Here is a 16,305-nt window from a genome sequence, read left to right on the forward strand (position 1 = left end):
ACAACAACAACAACAACAACAACAACAACATAGAAAATGGGTGCCCAGTAATCCTCTTGAAGGAAGAAATGTTGGTTTGCAAAATCTCTTTTTCATATGCAAGTCAGCTAGAATCCTCTCACAGCTATTTTGGTGCTCAGAAATTTGTTTACTTCTCCTAATGAATAAACAGTAATGCTAGTTAGGCTAATTGCTGATTAATCTCTTCAGTGCCACATTCGACGATCCCGTACATATCCTCATCCTCCTTGACCCCTCTGCTGTTTTGCTACAGCTGATTACCTCTTCTCTTCCTAATTATTTTTATAGGGAGAAGGTCTTCTGCTTTCTCTCAGCAATCTGTTTTTGGCTCTCTGCTCTTCTCTTTCCACATAGTCTATTAGGGTCAACTGAGTAGCGACTAAGCTGCTAAAATGCTAGCTAGACTCTTGGGAAGATTTGTAGTTAGTCGGCAGGCCATACCGAAATCGTATTTCTCAATCGTTCCTGGACAAATGTGGCAAGTAGGCTGCAGCAGGGTTCTGACCTGGGCCCAGTGTTGTGTTAACTTCTTTAACTTGGGTAAAGGAAATGGGGTGAGGTGATCATCAAATTTGTAGATGTTGCCAAACTTGAAGGTACAGTCATACCTCATGTTACATCGGCTTCATGTTATGTTCTTTCAGGTTACGTCCCGCAAGTTACCAGGAAGGGTTAGTTCCGGGTTTCACCACTCACGCACACGCAGAAGTGCAAAATGACGTCACACGCATGTGCAGAAGCAGCAAATCGCAACCTGGGTGTGCACAGATGCGCCGCTGTGGGTTGCGTTCCTTTCATGTTGCGGACGGGCCTCCGGAACGGATCCCATTTGCAACCAGAGGTACCACTGTACAGCTAATGAGTATGCACACTGGCCAAATAAGAGGCAAATTGGGGAGATTCATAAGTTTGTTTTCCTCCTTCAAAGTGCACTTTAAAATAGGCACTTCTCTGTACTATTGTTGGTTGTTGTTGCTGGCATCCATCTGACTTGAGAGGCAATGGAGTGCATCTCCAGGGGTGAAGCCAAACAGCTGTGTTAGCAGCACCAAAGTAACCTCCCTGGGGTACAAGCCTGGGCAGCGTGTATGGAGGTCATGGCTTGCCCTACCCCTGGCTCTTGGTCACAAGCAACATTTTTTAAAGACAAACAAACATCAAATTAGGCACCGAGCAATATAATGTTCTTTCCATCTTCGGTGACAGTACTGTAAGTCATGGAGGTCACCGGAGCCACAATAAATATATAGAAAAGGCAAGGAAAGCAAGAGGGAGCAGAATATAAATATTATCATTTTATTCCCTCCAGCGTATGTCAAACTTGTCTGTGCACGAACACTGCACTTTTGGAAGATGCGAGTCTAGATGAGGGTGGTTTGGGAAGGGGCAAATCTCAGCTCTGCTGTAAAACCACCATCTTTCATTTTCCTTGCAGGCATAGTTTTTGGGAAACCCGACATGTGGAAATTATTCCACTTTCCCTGGCTTTTGCAGCAGAATGCAGTGATTTATGTTACAAATGGGAAATAAATGTGTCTGCAGGTTTTACATTTTCATGCTACATCTAATATATATTATGTATGTCCTCTTTTAAAAAAAGGATGTGTGTTTCAGAATAAATGTTTTAATAGCAGTTTCATTATTTAATTATTTAGGAATATGTTTTATACGAGGAACATCAACAAGACAGAGCTGCACTAACAAACTTTATTTTAATTTTCTAGTCAGTTTTTTATTGTATCTGTTCTGTTGTATCACTGAAGTGGGGGGGCGGGATGTACTATATAAAACTGTATGCTACGCTGTTTTGGAACAGGGCCAGAAAAGAAATGCATTGACAGCCAGATAAATTATGTTAATCTCATTTATAAATCAAACTAAGTATGTTATTTAAAAACATTCTGTAATTTACTGCTATCACAATAGAAAGCTCACTTAAACTCTTAACTCTTTGCAACCAGCAATTTTAAGAGACTGTATTGATTACAGATTTACCTGTTACTGTGCTGATCTAGATTGTTATAAGCTGTTTATTATACATCTGTTTCTCACAACCGTGATTGCAATTTCCTGTTTCCGCCTGCTTGTGGATACTTAAGGTGTACAAATCAAAGTCTATTTTTCGAATGTCTTCAGATTTCAAGCAGTATCGCTAAGAGCGAATGTTTTTCTCCCTTGCAAAAATCATAGCTGCCTTTCTTAAAACAATTTATTCTAGACTGAGATTTTTAAGGTCACTCTTCCTGAATAACATACATATAATAAGGAATGAGTATGAAAAGTCTTGTTTATATTTAAAAAAAGAGTATGGTTGTTCTTTCTTGGCACCTCAAATGAGACAGCAGTGAGATGGCTCATGTGAAAAACACATCTTTGAACCCAAACAAATTGTATAATTTCATTTTTTCTGGGTTAGGTGCTCAAATGTGTGGAGTGGCAGCCTAGCTTCAAACATTAATTGTCCAGAACCACTTTGATCTGGCTTATGAAGCAGGTTTGAGGCAGAAACTGCCTTGCTCACCCTGGCTGACTTAAACTTTATACCAGGAGATAGTCAGGAATGTGCAACCTTGCTGATTCTCCTGGATCTCTTATCAGCTTCCAGTACCATTGATCATGATGGACCTTCTGGGTCTTCTGTCTAGATTGGGAACTGGAAGAATCAAGCTGCAATGGTTTTGTTCCTATCTGAGTGGAAGAATCCAGAAAGTGGTGCTGGAAAATGTTTACTCCACCCTGTGGTATGGGTGCAATGGGTGCCACTAAGTTCTAGGTTGTGGCCTATGTCATTTTACCATTATCACAGAACTGCTGGTAGAGGCCGTTCAGAGAATTTGTGAAGTGGGAGAACTAGCCAGTCTTACCAGTTACTAACATTGCTGCAGACAGAACACTTCAGGGTGGATCATAGAGTAACTTGTACACTGGGACTCTGGGGAGGAGTAGGACTACTAGACACATTTATGGGAGGCATGGAAAGGAATGGATATAATGATTGACAGCTAACAAGTGGAGGCAGAAGGCCCCAACAAGTACCCTAAAGGGGGGGGGGTGCTTCCTCCATGTGCATAAGCATGTGTACCCGCAGGAAATGGATCGGGCTGCTTAAATATACAGTATACATATTTTTTTAATAAAAATTACTTTGCTCTGAAGCTGTGTAACTTCTTTTGCAAACACGCTGTCAATTGTGGCTGGCATCTGCTGATAGATTGAGTTGGAGAGGTCTTTCTTTGCACCTGCTTTGTATTGTGTCTAGAAGGAAGAGAAATAATGCAGCAATTATTTCAAACAGATTAAAAAGACATTTAGGACGAAAGGTTCAACATTATGCCTTTTGACAACTGGATATAAAAATAGATTTTGCCCATCTCTGCTGATAAATCTTTATAGACATATCTTTGAGATTCTGATTGCAGCATTAAAAGTTTTTGTCTATGGTAAGCAGTTATCTTCACAGAATTTGTGGCAGACCCAGTTGAAAGAGTTAATGTAATAATATATATATATATTTTTAACCATATCTGCTCCACTGGAGAGGCTCCCTTTTGTTTTCCAACTTCCATGACAGCCTCCACTCAACAACCCTGTTTCGTTTCTATTTACTGACCCTCTACAGACCAACCCAACTGAAGAACTCTATGTGATATATCCTACATGTGTAAGCCCCATGGTGTCCACCAGAGTTTTGTTTTCCTTGTGTTTGCTATATTAAATAAACATATTTTTAAAATAAAGAAAAAGGGGGGTGTAGGGGGATGTAGGTGAAGGTATTTCTTTCACAACCATTCAGAATTCTCAAACATGCAAAAAGTCTGGAACATATTTTGATGTAAAACCTTTATGCAAAACCACACACTCTGCCCTGAATGTTGTGGAATTTTGTCGTGTGTGTGTGTGTGTGTGTTCACTATAGTCCATAAATATTTCTTACATTTCCAAAACAAATAATGTTGAAGTGTTTGACTTGCATCTGGAATCAGCAAGACCCAAAGAATATGCACATAAAAATACAGAATGACACACATATTGAGTATCTATAAAATAGATCAAAGCACCTACGTGTTATGAGCTAGCACCCAACAGATTTATACTTGGTACATCAATAACATATTAAATAAATTAGAATTGCTAATTTTGTATCCATTTTACAGATTACTCTCTTGCACAATCTAACAATTCAATTTTTCGGCCAAACTTGGATTCTAAAATAATTCTAGCATGTTACTTGAAATCATGCAATATCAATTTCCACTAATGTGTTTTTGAATTAAGAGTCCTATAAAAGTGACAGTTTCCAGAGGAACAGCCATGTTAGTCTTTTGCAGCAATTAAAGACTAACTACTTTATTATGGAATAAACTTTTGTGGACACTGATCCATGTGCCTGGGAGGAGAGGGGGCAGTCTCAGTAATTCTGGATAAGGGGAGGCATGGTGTGGTAGGTGGGCAAACCAGATAAGCAGTTAGTGACAGTGCCATGTGCCATGTGCCAGCCCCTCCTCCAACCTGGGGCACTGTAATTGTCCTATCAGCCAGCCCTTGTGTCTGCGGCTGCTGCTGTTGAATGCCAAGTCAACTCTGAATAAGATCTTCCTCATCCATGATCTGATTGTGGATGAGGGGGCCGATCTGGTCTGTATCTCTGAGACCTGGGCAGGTGAGCAGGGTGGCACAGGCTATGTCCACCTGTATAGTCAATGCAGCATCAGGGAAGACTTGAGGGACAGGGGGGAGGAGTTGCTGTGGTTCATAGAAATGCCATTGCTCTGTCAAGGCTCCCTGTCCAGTTGAGAGGGATCTAGAATGTGTGTTCCTGGCACTAAGTAATCAGTACAGATTAGGGATTCTGCTCATTTACCTCCCACTTCACTGCCCAGCAGTCTCCCTACCTGAGCTGACAGAGCTGATCTCAGAGGCAGTGTTGAGGACCCCCAAACTGCCTGTTCTGGGGGACTTCAACATCCATGCCAAGGCTACTGGCTCTGGGGTGGCTCAGGACTTCACGGCTGCCATGACACCATGAGTCTGTCCCAACATGTGATCAGTCCAATGCAAGTGGCAGGCTACACTCTGCAGGCCAGTTGCCAATCTCCCCTTCTTGGGCAAGGTTCTTAAGCGGGTGGTTGCAGACCAGATCCAGGCACTCTTGAAGGAAACTGCCCTGTATGATGACCTCTGTCAGGAGAGAAGCAGGAATATGTATCCCTGTCAATTCTCCTCAGTGGCTTTGGATACCATCAACCATAGTATCCTTCTAGAGCTTGCTGTCTGAGTTTGGAGTGGGTGGAAGTACTGGAACTGTAAATATTGCCACTCTGGGACTGTACATATTGCCAAACAATTTCCCAAATATTCTGTGCCTTACCTCAGAAATAAAGGCAGAGATGTTTTTCACATGCTTTAGCTGAGGAGTGTCAGGAACAAATATGCAATGGCCTTTAGATTTTTCATATGCTCCTTTATAATGGACCTGTAAATGAAGAATAGGATTGGAAAGGAGAAACAGAAAATAATATATTAGTGTGTGCGTGTATAAACTGTGTATAAACTGTTGGCCAGTGTTGAACCTTGCTGTAGTGCAAGACAAGCAAGCATGATCTCATTGGGGGGGGGCAGGGTGCAGATTCCAACCAAGCAGATACCGAACCCACACTTGGGTTTGCTGTGGTCAATCCTCCCCCTCAAGCCCCTTATGGGGAGCCCCTATACTATGTTGATCCTGAGCAATGCCATTTCCACCCTCATACAATGTTCTTCCGCCTATGAATTTCACTGAGGAAAGGTAGAAAAAGCCCCAACTAAGTGCTTATCAGGTTGAGAGAGAAAAATTCATTTCCGGCCCAAAATTGCTCAGTGAAGGCTCTAACCCGAGGGTGGGTGTGCCGAAATCTCTCAAACAAAATGGCTGTGATATCCAGGGGAAGAAGCCTTATATAGACTTTCCCCTCCTCTCTTCAGCAAGGGCTCATGGGAAAGCTTTTTCCCATGAGCCCATCACACAGAGAATATACTGGGTAAAATCTTGCCCCAGTATTTTGCTGCAATCTATGGGCCACAGCGCTGTCGGGCAAAGGCATCCCATGCTTTTAGCTTATATGTACCTCATTCAGAAAAGGAAACACAAAGCTTGAATCAGTGCTAGGAACTGGACATCAGAGAGATGTAAAGTGGCTAGATGAGGACACTTAAACATTTCAGTTATCATCGCTATGCTCATAATGGCAGAAATCCAACAGACTTCCATTAAGCCAGTGAAAAGAGCTTTAGAAATCAATGATCTAGAGAAGAAGGTTCTTCATGGATATTCACTGTGGATCTGACAAGTTTCAATTTTGTGTATGCGATAAAAGCAGCAACACCACCCAACGTAAGGCACAATCCTGTTAAAGTTAAGCACAATTAAGTCTCGTTGTTTTGAACAGAAGACAGTTAAGCAAGTGACCAACCATGCCTCTGAAATTAGTGGGTCTCAAGGAAAAACTAATACTATGGCCATGATACAGCCATAGTTAATAATTTTCATATGTTCAAGATGGCTTCAGTATATTGTCTCAAGGCAGTTAAATATTGTTATCACCCTTTCACAGATGGTCGCACTGAACCTGAGAGATGATGGTATGGCCAATGGCTACCTCAGTGGAATCACAGTTGTGCTGACATTTATTTATTTGTTTAGTAAAATATTTTAACTCTGCCTTTCTTTCAAAGAGAAATCCAGAGCAGCTAATAAAATTTAAACACATATACAACATCAGAATATATTTTTTTAAAACAATCAAAACCAAAGGTGTAAAAACAGCAACAAGGACCTCCAATAATAATAAAAAATGCAATGCCCCAAAGGTCTTCCTAAAGAACCACATACTGTCCAAATGGCACAGACCATGCAATGAAGAAGCCAGTCATGTCTCCCTAGGGAGGTTTTTCGGGGGCTTAAGTGACATGACAAAGATGAGTTCTCTATCTCAAACCCACCAAAAGAATGCCTGAAGCCAAGACTCATTTGCTCTGAAATGCACCAGCTCCATCTGAGCAATGATGTCGCAGAAAACAACATTCAGATTTGTTGTGAAAAGGAGTCACTCATTGCTCAAATTCAACCTTCATGATGCCACTTTAAAGCCAACTTCTAAAAAAATTGGGCTCCACATTATGTAAAACCCCTCCAGAATTTGTTAATGTATTCTGAATCAGCTTCTACTGACAACTTAGAAACGTTGGAACACTTTGCAAAGAAAAGGGAAAACTGAAAATGGCAAAAGCCAGTTTCACAATGCCGTTTTAAAGGGAAACCGCTAACCCTTTCACAAATATGCATACATATTTTTCAGGAACAAATTGGCCATTTCTACTTAGAGCCTTGGATGCATGCTTTTAAAATCTTGTCTAGCTGAAACATGACCAAAAATTTAATAAGGAATTAACACATACTAAGAACCTTTACTTACGTCACTTATCATTTCAGTGCACCTTCTGGCAAGCTCCATGTTTCTATCCTCAATAACAGGCTTAAGGAACACCTATAGAAGAAAGAAGGCATGCCAAAAATGAGAACAAATCACATAATGAATTCCCTAGCACTTTACAGAATGTATCAGAACCACCCACCTTTGCCTCAGAGTTCTCATCCTCCTCCTCACTTCCATTCTCCCTAGATTCTTGAAACGGCATTCTCATTTCTTCCGTTCAGTTAGAAAAATGGCAAAGTTCAGTAAGGTAAAACAGCTTGCACTCTACAACTTGCTGAATGCCTATGCTGGTCTGCTTCTACAGTAAGCTTAACGTCCCCATGGTTTTTCCCTTATTTAGGCAGTACTTCAAGGGTCTTATCTGAACAATTCAGCATGAGTGGAGTGAAAGGCGTCACAAATGTCCTTGCTATAGTGACCTAAAAACAAAAAAACAAAAAGAGTTAATACTTCCTTGCAACCAAGCTTAAAATATCTAAAACTGCACTTGAGAATATTGAGCTTTAAACAAAAGTCTGCCCCATAATTTTGTAAAATTGGCAGGATTGCAAAATTCTCAGGAGTGTGTATATGAACCTACAGGAGTGCTAGTTGTGCACATGCGAATCCAAGTACACACTTGCAACAACACCTCAAAAATACAATGTTATAGGTTTGAGGGGGGACTGCCCTAAACCCTAGAAATTAATAAAACTGTGTGGTTTTTATTATTTGGGGTATTGGAGTATTTGGAGTATAATTTGGAGCCAGTGGCTCATCTGGGATAGTGGTGTTAGTATTACAAAAGGTATTGATGGCCCAATCTAAGAGGAATCTTGGGCCTGGGCAGACAGAGGTTGCCAAGGTGGGGGAGGTGACAGGAAAAGAGTGTCTTTATCAAGGTGTGATGGGAAGAAGAAGGCAGAACAAAGGGAGGTCTCTGTCTTGGGCAGTCTGCCTGCAGTCTGGCTGGGAGAGGTACTTTGGGCTGCTGTGGGGAAGAAGCCCCTCTTGAGATAACTATGCTGTAAGATCTGGACACCCTCCATCTAAGTTCAGGTGTAAATACATTCTTGTTTTTAAATCGTATTTCTTAAAGCTACAACATCCTCTGCCACACCTTCAATTTTCCAAAGGAACACAGACCCTGATTGAGGGCCAAGACCCCAGGAATCCCATGCACAGCTCAGCAGGGATCAGAGACCATTGACCAACTATGTCAAACCCCCCGCTGCTAATTACAAGACTGTCTTGTATACAAACAGCAAACATAGCTTTCTGCTATTCCTACAGATTTCCCAGAAAGCTGTATAGTTCAAATACCGGGAGAGGGGGGTGTAGTTGTACAGTAAACCTACATTACATTTTGAAACATTTTCCCGAAAAGGCTCTTGTCATTTTCAATGAAGGCAACCTGGTTTACTTAACAGGTGAAAGTTACAATATGGTAAAAGCATACTAAAAAACTTCTAAAATATACTGCGAAGAATTTTTAAAAAGCGGTTCTACAGAATGACTTTGATCGTACAATAATACTGCATTGGGATACCAGCCAGGGCAGCATTTACAGTACCCTCTGTTGGTGTTGTGGACTAAGTGCCTAAGTGCTGAGCTAGAAATACTCTGTAGCTTGTCCTACTTTCCCTGCTATCCCTTTCCCATACATGAACTTGCTGAAGGTTCATTTTCCTGTGTTTACTTATCTGGGGTTGTTCTTGCTTTCTAGACGCACTGAATATATCATTCCAAGAGGACACAGAGTACTCATCTGTGTGCTCGTGTTCTTGACACACCTTCCCAGAGCCTATCAAGGTGGCAATGTGCCCTACTTTATAGAGGACAGTACTCTGTTTGAAGGGCAGACAGAATACAAGGAATACCCTGTTGGAAGGGATGCTTGGGTCCAAGTCAAGTAGAACCAAATGAAGGGAATGCAAAGTTAAAGTGTTGGCCCAGGATTCAGTTTTTTTTTTGTTTCTCATTATTCCAGCCTGAAAGATTAGAATAATTTCTGCAACAGCTTGTGATTTATTTTTTTTAAGTCCTCATAAAAACTCTTTTAAACGTTTTGATATGCATTTTTTCCAAATATTCACACTTTTGCAAAGCAATGTTTTTTAGTATAATGCGTTTTTGCATGTTATTTTCAACTATGCATTTTTAAATGAGCTCTTTACCATACTGTTTGCATTTTTAATATACATTACTATGTATTATGGAGAACTGGAGTGGAAATTTTGAACGATGGCTATGGTTAAGTCTGCATATTATTTTGGAAACTGCAAATTAGGTAAGTTTCTCCTCCATTCCCAGATAGAAGGGCCCAATGGTACCATCACTAGGTATGGCTATTCCAGGCTCTGCGAGTATTTGGCTGCCTAGGCAGATGACTACAATTCTACAGCTCATCACATTCAAGCACAGTTCTGACACTAGCAGTTCTTGTCCTAACATCCTTTCTCCACCAGTGCTTCTCCCCCGAAATTGCCTTGCCCAGCTATTACTCTCCTGGTGAGACCTCCAAGGCTACAAGTAAACTTATTGAGAGAAAAATGGCTGGGGGAGGCTGTTTCAAGGACACGTTTGGCACCGCACTCTTTCCTACCTTTCACTGTAAATCTCCTCCACATGGCTTTATAGGCTGTCAGCACAATCCACATGCTAACACATAGGCTGACCCTAACCCTGGAGAGAAACGAGGATGTCATTCCAGAGAACTGACATAAAATGAATTGACAATGTAATGGCTAGCAATAATTAGGTAAAGGGAAGTTAGGCTCCCTACGAAGAACGCTACCCAACAAGGAAACATGGTTACCTTGACAACAGGGAGATGGTGATAAATATGGCTCTTTCTTGCAACCTCCTGAAAAACATAATTCTGCCTACACATTGTCAAATATCTATTTTACAGTTGCCATACTACATTCCAACACATCCAGCTGCAGTAGCTCTGTGAGTACAGTTAGCATATTTTAGGATCTAAATGACAATTTAATGCCGGTATATATATATATTCATTTGCTACATAGAATGCTTTGCTTTGCAGGCACTCCTTGATCAAACCATATGAAACTTTAGGTTTCACAATTCATCGGGAGGGACGGAATTATGAACACTTCAATAGAAACAGGCTTTTGTGCTGCATAGTTCAGGAACACACAGTGTAAGCTCAAGAGATAATATGCATCAAAATTTCCAAATTAAACCTGAAACTAGGCAGACCAAGTGGTCGGACGCAGGATAAGGCAGCTTCCTCTGCTCCCGAGTTCCTGTTGGGAACTTGCATCTCTATGAAGCCTTGGGACTATCCGCCCAGTGTCTCATGAAGCATCACACTGTAGATGTCTTACAATACTTCAGTTTCAAAAATGGAATTGGGGCTACAAAATCCAGACTCCTGCCCTAGGGCATTATCCATGCAAGCTACTGACACAGCCCATTCACTGACCCACTTCCATGAAGAAACACACAAGGCTTTGGATTGTCACCCTTCATGGGAGCAGAGCTCCGATTGGCTGGAGGGTTAGCATGCTTTTTGTCTTCATCCTGAATGGGATCTAAATCATGAGTTTTCATTGATTAAATTGGCTGTTTTGGTCATAAAGGAACTTTGGTAGAAGAGCCAGGGCAGATATGGCTTTTCAAAATGGCCTTTAGCTCCTATTTTTTCTAAGGATAAAAGCTTAAAGGGTAAAGGACCCCTGGACGGTTAAGTCCAGTCAAAGGTGACTATGGGGTGTGGCGCTCATCTCGCTTTCAGGCCAAGGGAACCGGCACTTGCCTGGTGGTTGGCTGTGCCTATTTTGTGATAAGGCTGCCATAATGCAAAGTGAAGATTATGAATGGTCTGAGGCCAAGAACATCTCTGAACAAAGTAACACGTTTGGTGACCCTCCATCACCTATTTACTACTGCATGAAATTGACATATATCTGGTTACTTAGTAATGGGAGATATAAAATGTAGACATTGAATGCAACAGATCAGAGAGAGAGGGGGGAAGCCTCAAAATGGCACTACCTGTCTCTTTCCTTTCCCCACCCTCCCTCTCTCTTTCTCATGACAACCAAGGAGCAATCTAAGGACATCTGCCAAGGACATCTGTACATCTGCCAAGACTGGTACAGTAGGCTACCAAAGCTAGCCAAAGAACCCAATGGTTTTAAGCTGTTCTACTGTTGCTTTCCATACTGCTTCAGAGATGCCGCCAGTTTTGAGAGCCCTGGACAAGGAACCCTGTGTGCCAGGGCTGTCTTAAGCATATGCGGCGCTGGGGTGCAAAGATCTGCCCAGTGGGCCCCCCCCCCAGGTTGCCTAGTCCCAGACACGGAGAGTGGAGCCATCTGGTGCCTCAGCATCTCGCTGGCTCGGTCACCCCCACACTCACGCCACAAAAGAAGAGCCCACCGCAGCATTCCGACCGACGGACGGGCTCTTCCTCGGACTCAACTCTCGAGCCCCAGACTCTCGGCCTGGTGCCCCTGAGAGCCCGCGCCCAGGTGCCCCGCACCCCTAGTGCCTATGGGTAAGGCGGCCTTGGTCACCTTTGTGCTGGTCCACTTCCTTGCCATCTTCACTGTATTGGCCGCCCTGCTCTTTTCCATTACCCCTGCCACTGCTACCACTCCTGATGCTTGCTTTTTTGGGGTGGCTGAATGGTTAAGGCCCCTGTATTTTGAATTCTCCAAAATGTTGGTAGGCAGATGTGAATCCTAAGGCATTTCTGTGGAAACAATGGAGTGTGGGTGGCTGCAGATGGCCCTGCACATAACTTCATTTTCTAGTGCACGTAGTGACTTGCTGGCGCCCAATCATTTTGGGCATCATTTCACTTTAGAGTCACTTTTTTGCTGTAGACACAGACAACTTTCTCACTTAAAGAAGGAGAGCTTGCACATCTTCAGAGTACTGGACATACGTTGTATTGAAGACATATTGTAGGGACAGTGGGTTGACTTTCTTATGGGGAAAGCAAGTTTAAAGCTAACTGTGCTTTAGGCAGTTTAGGTGGCAGGGGACTCTTTAAATAGTTTAGGGATCTGTCATGGTTTGCTCTGGTGTGGATCTGTCATGGTATCTCATGACTGGGCAGCTGTTTGTTTAGTGGAGGGATAAGACAAGTTTATAATAAGGGACTTGTTCTCTGCCAGATAATGTCAAAGATTCCCCATGGGCATCTTTTTGAATTTTCTGCATCTGTAATGCATATGGAGAACATACATTAACTTTTAATTTCATGGACCTTTTGGCCCTAGGTGCATGTGTATAGTTTCATAGGTCTGGCAAAGCAAGCTCTAGCCCACAACAGTGATTGCCATAATAACTCTGTTAATCTTCAAGGTGCCACAAGTTATATTTCCTGCAACAAGTCAATATGGCGACACCTTCAGAAGCTGTCTTGAATATTATCTACCACCATATATTATCACATATTAAGCAAATTAATATGTGCGCAAGCAGCACAATAACATTTAGTGTAACGTGCAGCCAGTTTAATAATTCAAGCATTTACATTTTACCCCTGGAGGAAAGTGTTTCTATCTCTCTAACAGCAGCCGAGTGTCAGCCTGCACTCTTAAACATGCCAGGAGTTTTTTTAGTTGTTTTAAAAATAAACTGGTGCTGTGGGGAAATCACTAGAGAAAGAGTTTTAATAGGGCAACCTAATCAAAACATATTTGGGGTGTTTGTATTAATTGGGGTTCCATACCCTACTGCTGTGGGTCAAACCACGGAGCCTAGGGCTTGCCGATCAGAAGGCTGGTGGTTCAAATCCACGTGACAGGGTGAGCTCCCATTGCTCAGTCCCAGCTCCTGCCAACTTAGCAGTTCAAAAGCACATCAAAGTGCAAGTAGATAAATAGGTACCACTCCGGCGGGAAGGTAAATGGCGTTTCCATGTGCTGCTCTGGTTCGCCAGAAGCGGCTTGGTCATGCTGGCCACATGACCCAGAAGCTGTATGCCGGCTCCCTCGGCCAATAAAGCAAGATGAGCGCCGCAACCCCAGAGTCGGCCTCGACTGGACCTAATGGTCAGGGGTCCCTTTACCTTTACCTTTACCCTACCAGTTACTGAACATCTGCTCCAGTGCTCGGTAGAACTTGGCAGCTACAAGCCAGAGCAGTCAGGACTCAATAAGAACTAGAATTAGCCTTGGAACCCAATTTCTTATCTGGGCAGAGAGCTTTTCCTCCTTTCATATAGCAGCCATGACATCAGTGGAGGAGAATGTGATTCATTTCTTAATTTTCCTGAGATACTAGCCTATAGGGGCTGCTGTCTTCTGCTCTTGGCACTTGGTCCTTTTTCAGCTGTGAAAGATAGGAAAGTTGACTAGGCATGTCAAAACTAAAGAGACTACAACCATAATCTTAGAGTGGTGGTGATGCACTAGGAGGGCTCTGCATAAATGGTTATTTCATTCAGCCATAACCTGGGTGAACCATCCTATGAAGCAGCGAATTCTGAATGAACCATATGGCAATACCCTTTGGTGCTATCTAAAATGAACAGCTCAATGAGCGACATTTTCAAAGTGTAATTAGCTTAAGATCGTTTTATGTGATTAAAAAAAATGTGCATTTATTCCAAACCTTTGACCTAATATTTCAAACTACAGGTAAGTTGGTTACTGCATTAAAACACAATGTGTTAACAAGCAAATTAAATTTAAAATGTGTGGAAGGTGGCAGATCTATTATTGACCTGCTGCAAGATAAAATACCAGTTATTTTGCTTTTTAGAAGCTTTCGCTTGGGGTTGCGACTTTCTTGCTTTAATTTACAGAACACTCTTTCTACTTGTGATGCACTGCTGTTTACAGCTGTCGATGCTTTTGAAAGCATCTGGGTTGATAAGTACAAATATGAAGCTATACAATTCTCTGCATATGCTTAATTTCTAGCTTGCGTTTGGTGACATTAGCTGTGGAGTGGTTTAAATTACTAACATAGTGAAGCAGGATTATTGCATGTTAGATTTAAAAGTGTGTTAGGAAATGAAATAAGGCTCCATGTTGGGAAAGGTATGTATAAATAAGATTTGACGTTTCCCTCTTCTGCCTCCTGGGAAAGCCTCATGCCATTTTGATTTACAGATTATTATCTCTGGGGTTTTGATGAGACTTAAAAGTCGCCTCTCATGCTCTAGAAAAATCCACAAAGCTCATTGGTACAGATTCAAACCAGCCCCTGGCGCTAGATAGTATTTTTTTTTAACAGAAAGGCAGACTCTGGCTGCCTATGAGATCATCAGAAAGATAAAAGCCTAAAAGCTCATCCAAGTTATGCCCTTGGCCCTCCTGGAAATTAACTTTCTGGTGACAGCCTGAATATGTAAACCTTAATAAATAAGCTATTGGTTTGAAAAAAAGAATCTGTCCTACTTCATCTTGTCACTTGCAGCCTATATTGGATTGCATTTTTGTGTCACCTTATCTGTTCCCCCTTATTCCTTTTCTTACTGCCACAAGTTCATATTCATGCTATGCTTATCTTCGTCCATTCCTGCCATTCTCAGTGACTGGAACAGTCTGTCTTTCACTCAGTGTAGATGCTCTTCCTCCTTCTAAAAAACCTTGCTCCAATCTACCACGGGCTCTGGCTGCAGTCAGATCAGTTTATTTTTAAAAACTTAAAATTTCTATTGCATTATTGTACAGAAGTCTTTTAATGTTACAAATAGTAGACCAAAAGAAAAAGCCAAACACCGTGGCCTTAGATGAGACTATAAAATTATTTTATAGGTCACATAGTTCACAAAGACATGCAGCCATGAAGTTGCCCAGTAATGTAGACCTACTCACAGTGTGCTCAACCCTTGCGGGCAAAGACATGAGGAATGACAGGGGGAGCAAACAAGACACAACAACTTTCAGGGATTAAAATTTGGTCACAACTTTATTGACTAATGGTGTAGATAAGCTTTGCTTAGGCATTGGGTTTGTATCCATTATCAGCCTCCAGAGGGAAGGCTGAGGATTGGACAGAGCTAGGCCTGCCACCTCAAGATGCAGGTCAACTACGCTGGGCCTCCCCTTGCCACTACTCAAAGTTCTATGGCCCTATTGCTCCCCATGTGGCTTCAGGACAGAAACTTTCAATCAGACCCCTTTACCGGGGAACCCTGAGACCGCACCTGCTTGGGGTCGGGTTAATGCACTAAATCACCCCAGACGCAGAACTGGACTAAGGATTCCACCCAGTGCCTTATCTGCTGAAAGCTGTGGTGATTGCTATGAGGAAAAACCCCAAACAGGCCTGGCCCCAAAGACAGTGACTACCTTAAACCACAGCAAGGTGTTTTTTTTACTGGTGTCTAAAGAATAACATGTAGGGTGGGCAAGTGGGTTGCTCTTCTGTTGACTCAGCTGAGGATCTGCAGCACAGCCATCTTTTATTCCCTGGCAGCGGACCATAGTGAAGACTTGCTCCCTCCAGTCTGCTGCCAAAGCTCTACCCACCCAATGCCCTGAATAGGTGAAAATTCAAATTGTTCCCTTGGCAGGCTATCCCAGCAGCCATCATGGCTGGCCACACAGCAGCTCAATGATTGGCCGTGAGGGCAAAGGGAGGGATGTCCACGATGGGCCACAACCAGAGGCACCCCTAACTGCATAAGCACCACTTGTCAAACACAGTACTGACTACTCTGTCAGGGGAAAAGGTGGGATATAAATATTATAGCAACAACACTCTGCAAGTGGCATTCCAACATCTCAAACAAAGAAAGGTCTCTCTCATCACCTGCTACCTGATTTTTTAAACTAGACAAGTCAGGGATTAAACCTTGAATGCAAAGAATGTGCTCTGTGTGCACAAACATGTTTAG

General features: G+C 42.4%; 1 protein-coding gene across 10 annotated transcripts in view; it reads right to left on the reverse strand.

Moving 5' to 3' along the window:
• NEBL (nebulette) overlaps positions 1 to 16,305 on the reverse strand; it is a 190,435-nt gene that overhangs the window by 47,493 nt on the left and 126,637 nt on the right. For 7 of the 10 annotated variants that reach the window (XM_081163175.1, XM_081163173.1, XM_081163174.1 and 4 more), the window contains exons 3-6: positions 7,633 to 7,912; positions 7,473 to 7,544; positions 5,390 to 5,494; positions 3,166 to 3,276 (exon numbers count right to left, since the gene is read on the reverse strand). The exons of the other annotated variants lie outside the window; for them this stretch is intronic. In XM_081163175.1, the coding sequence (XP_081019301.1) occupies positions 3,166 to 3,276; positions 5,390 to 5,494; positions 7,473 to 7,544; positions 7,633 to 7,701 (357 nt within the window). In that variant the 5' untranslated portion in view covers positions 7,702 to 7,912. The remainder of the gene's footprint in view (positions 1 to 3,165; positions 3,277 to 5,389; positions 5,495 to 7,472; positions 7,545 to 7,632; positions 7,913 to 16,305) is intronic. 10 annotated transcript variants of the gene reach the window in all.

Source organism: Podarcis bocagei (assembly GCF_964188305.1).
Source record: "Podarcis bocagei genome assembly, chromosome: 12".
NCBI lineage: Eukaryota > Metazoa > Chordata > Lepidosauria > Squamata > Lacertidae > Podarcis > Podarcis bocagei.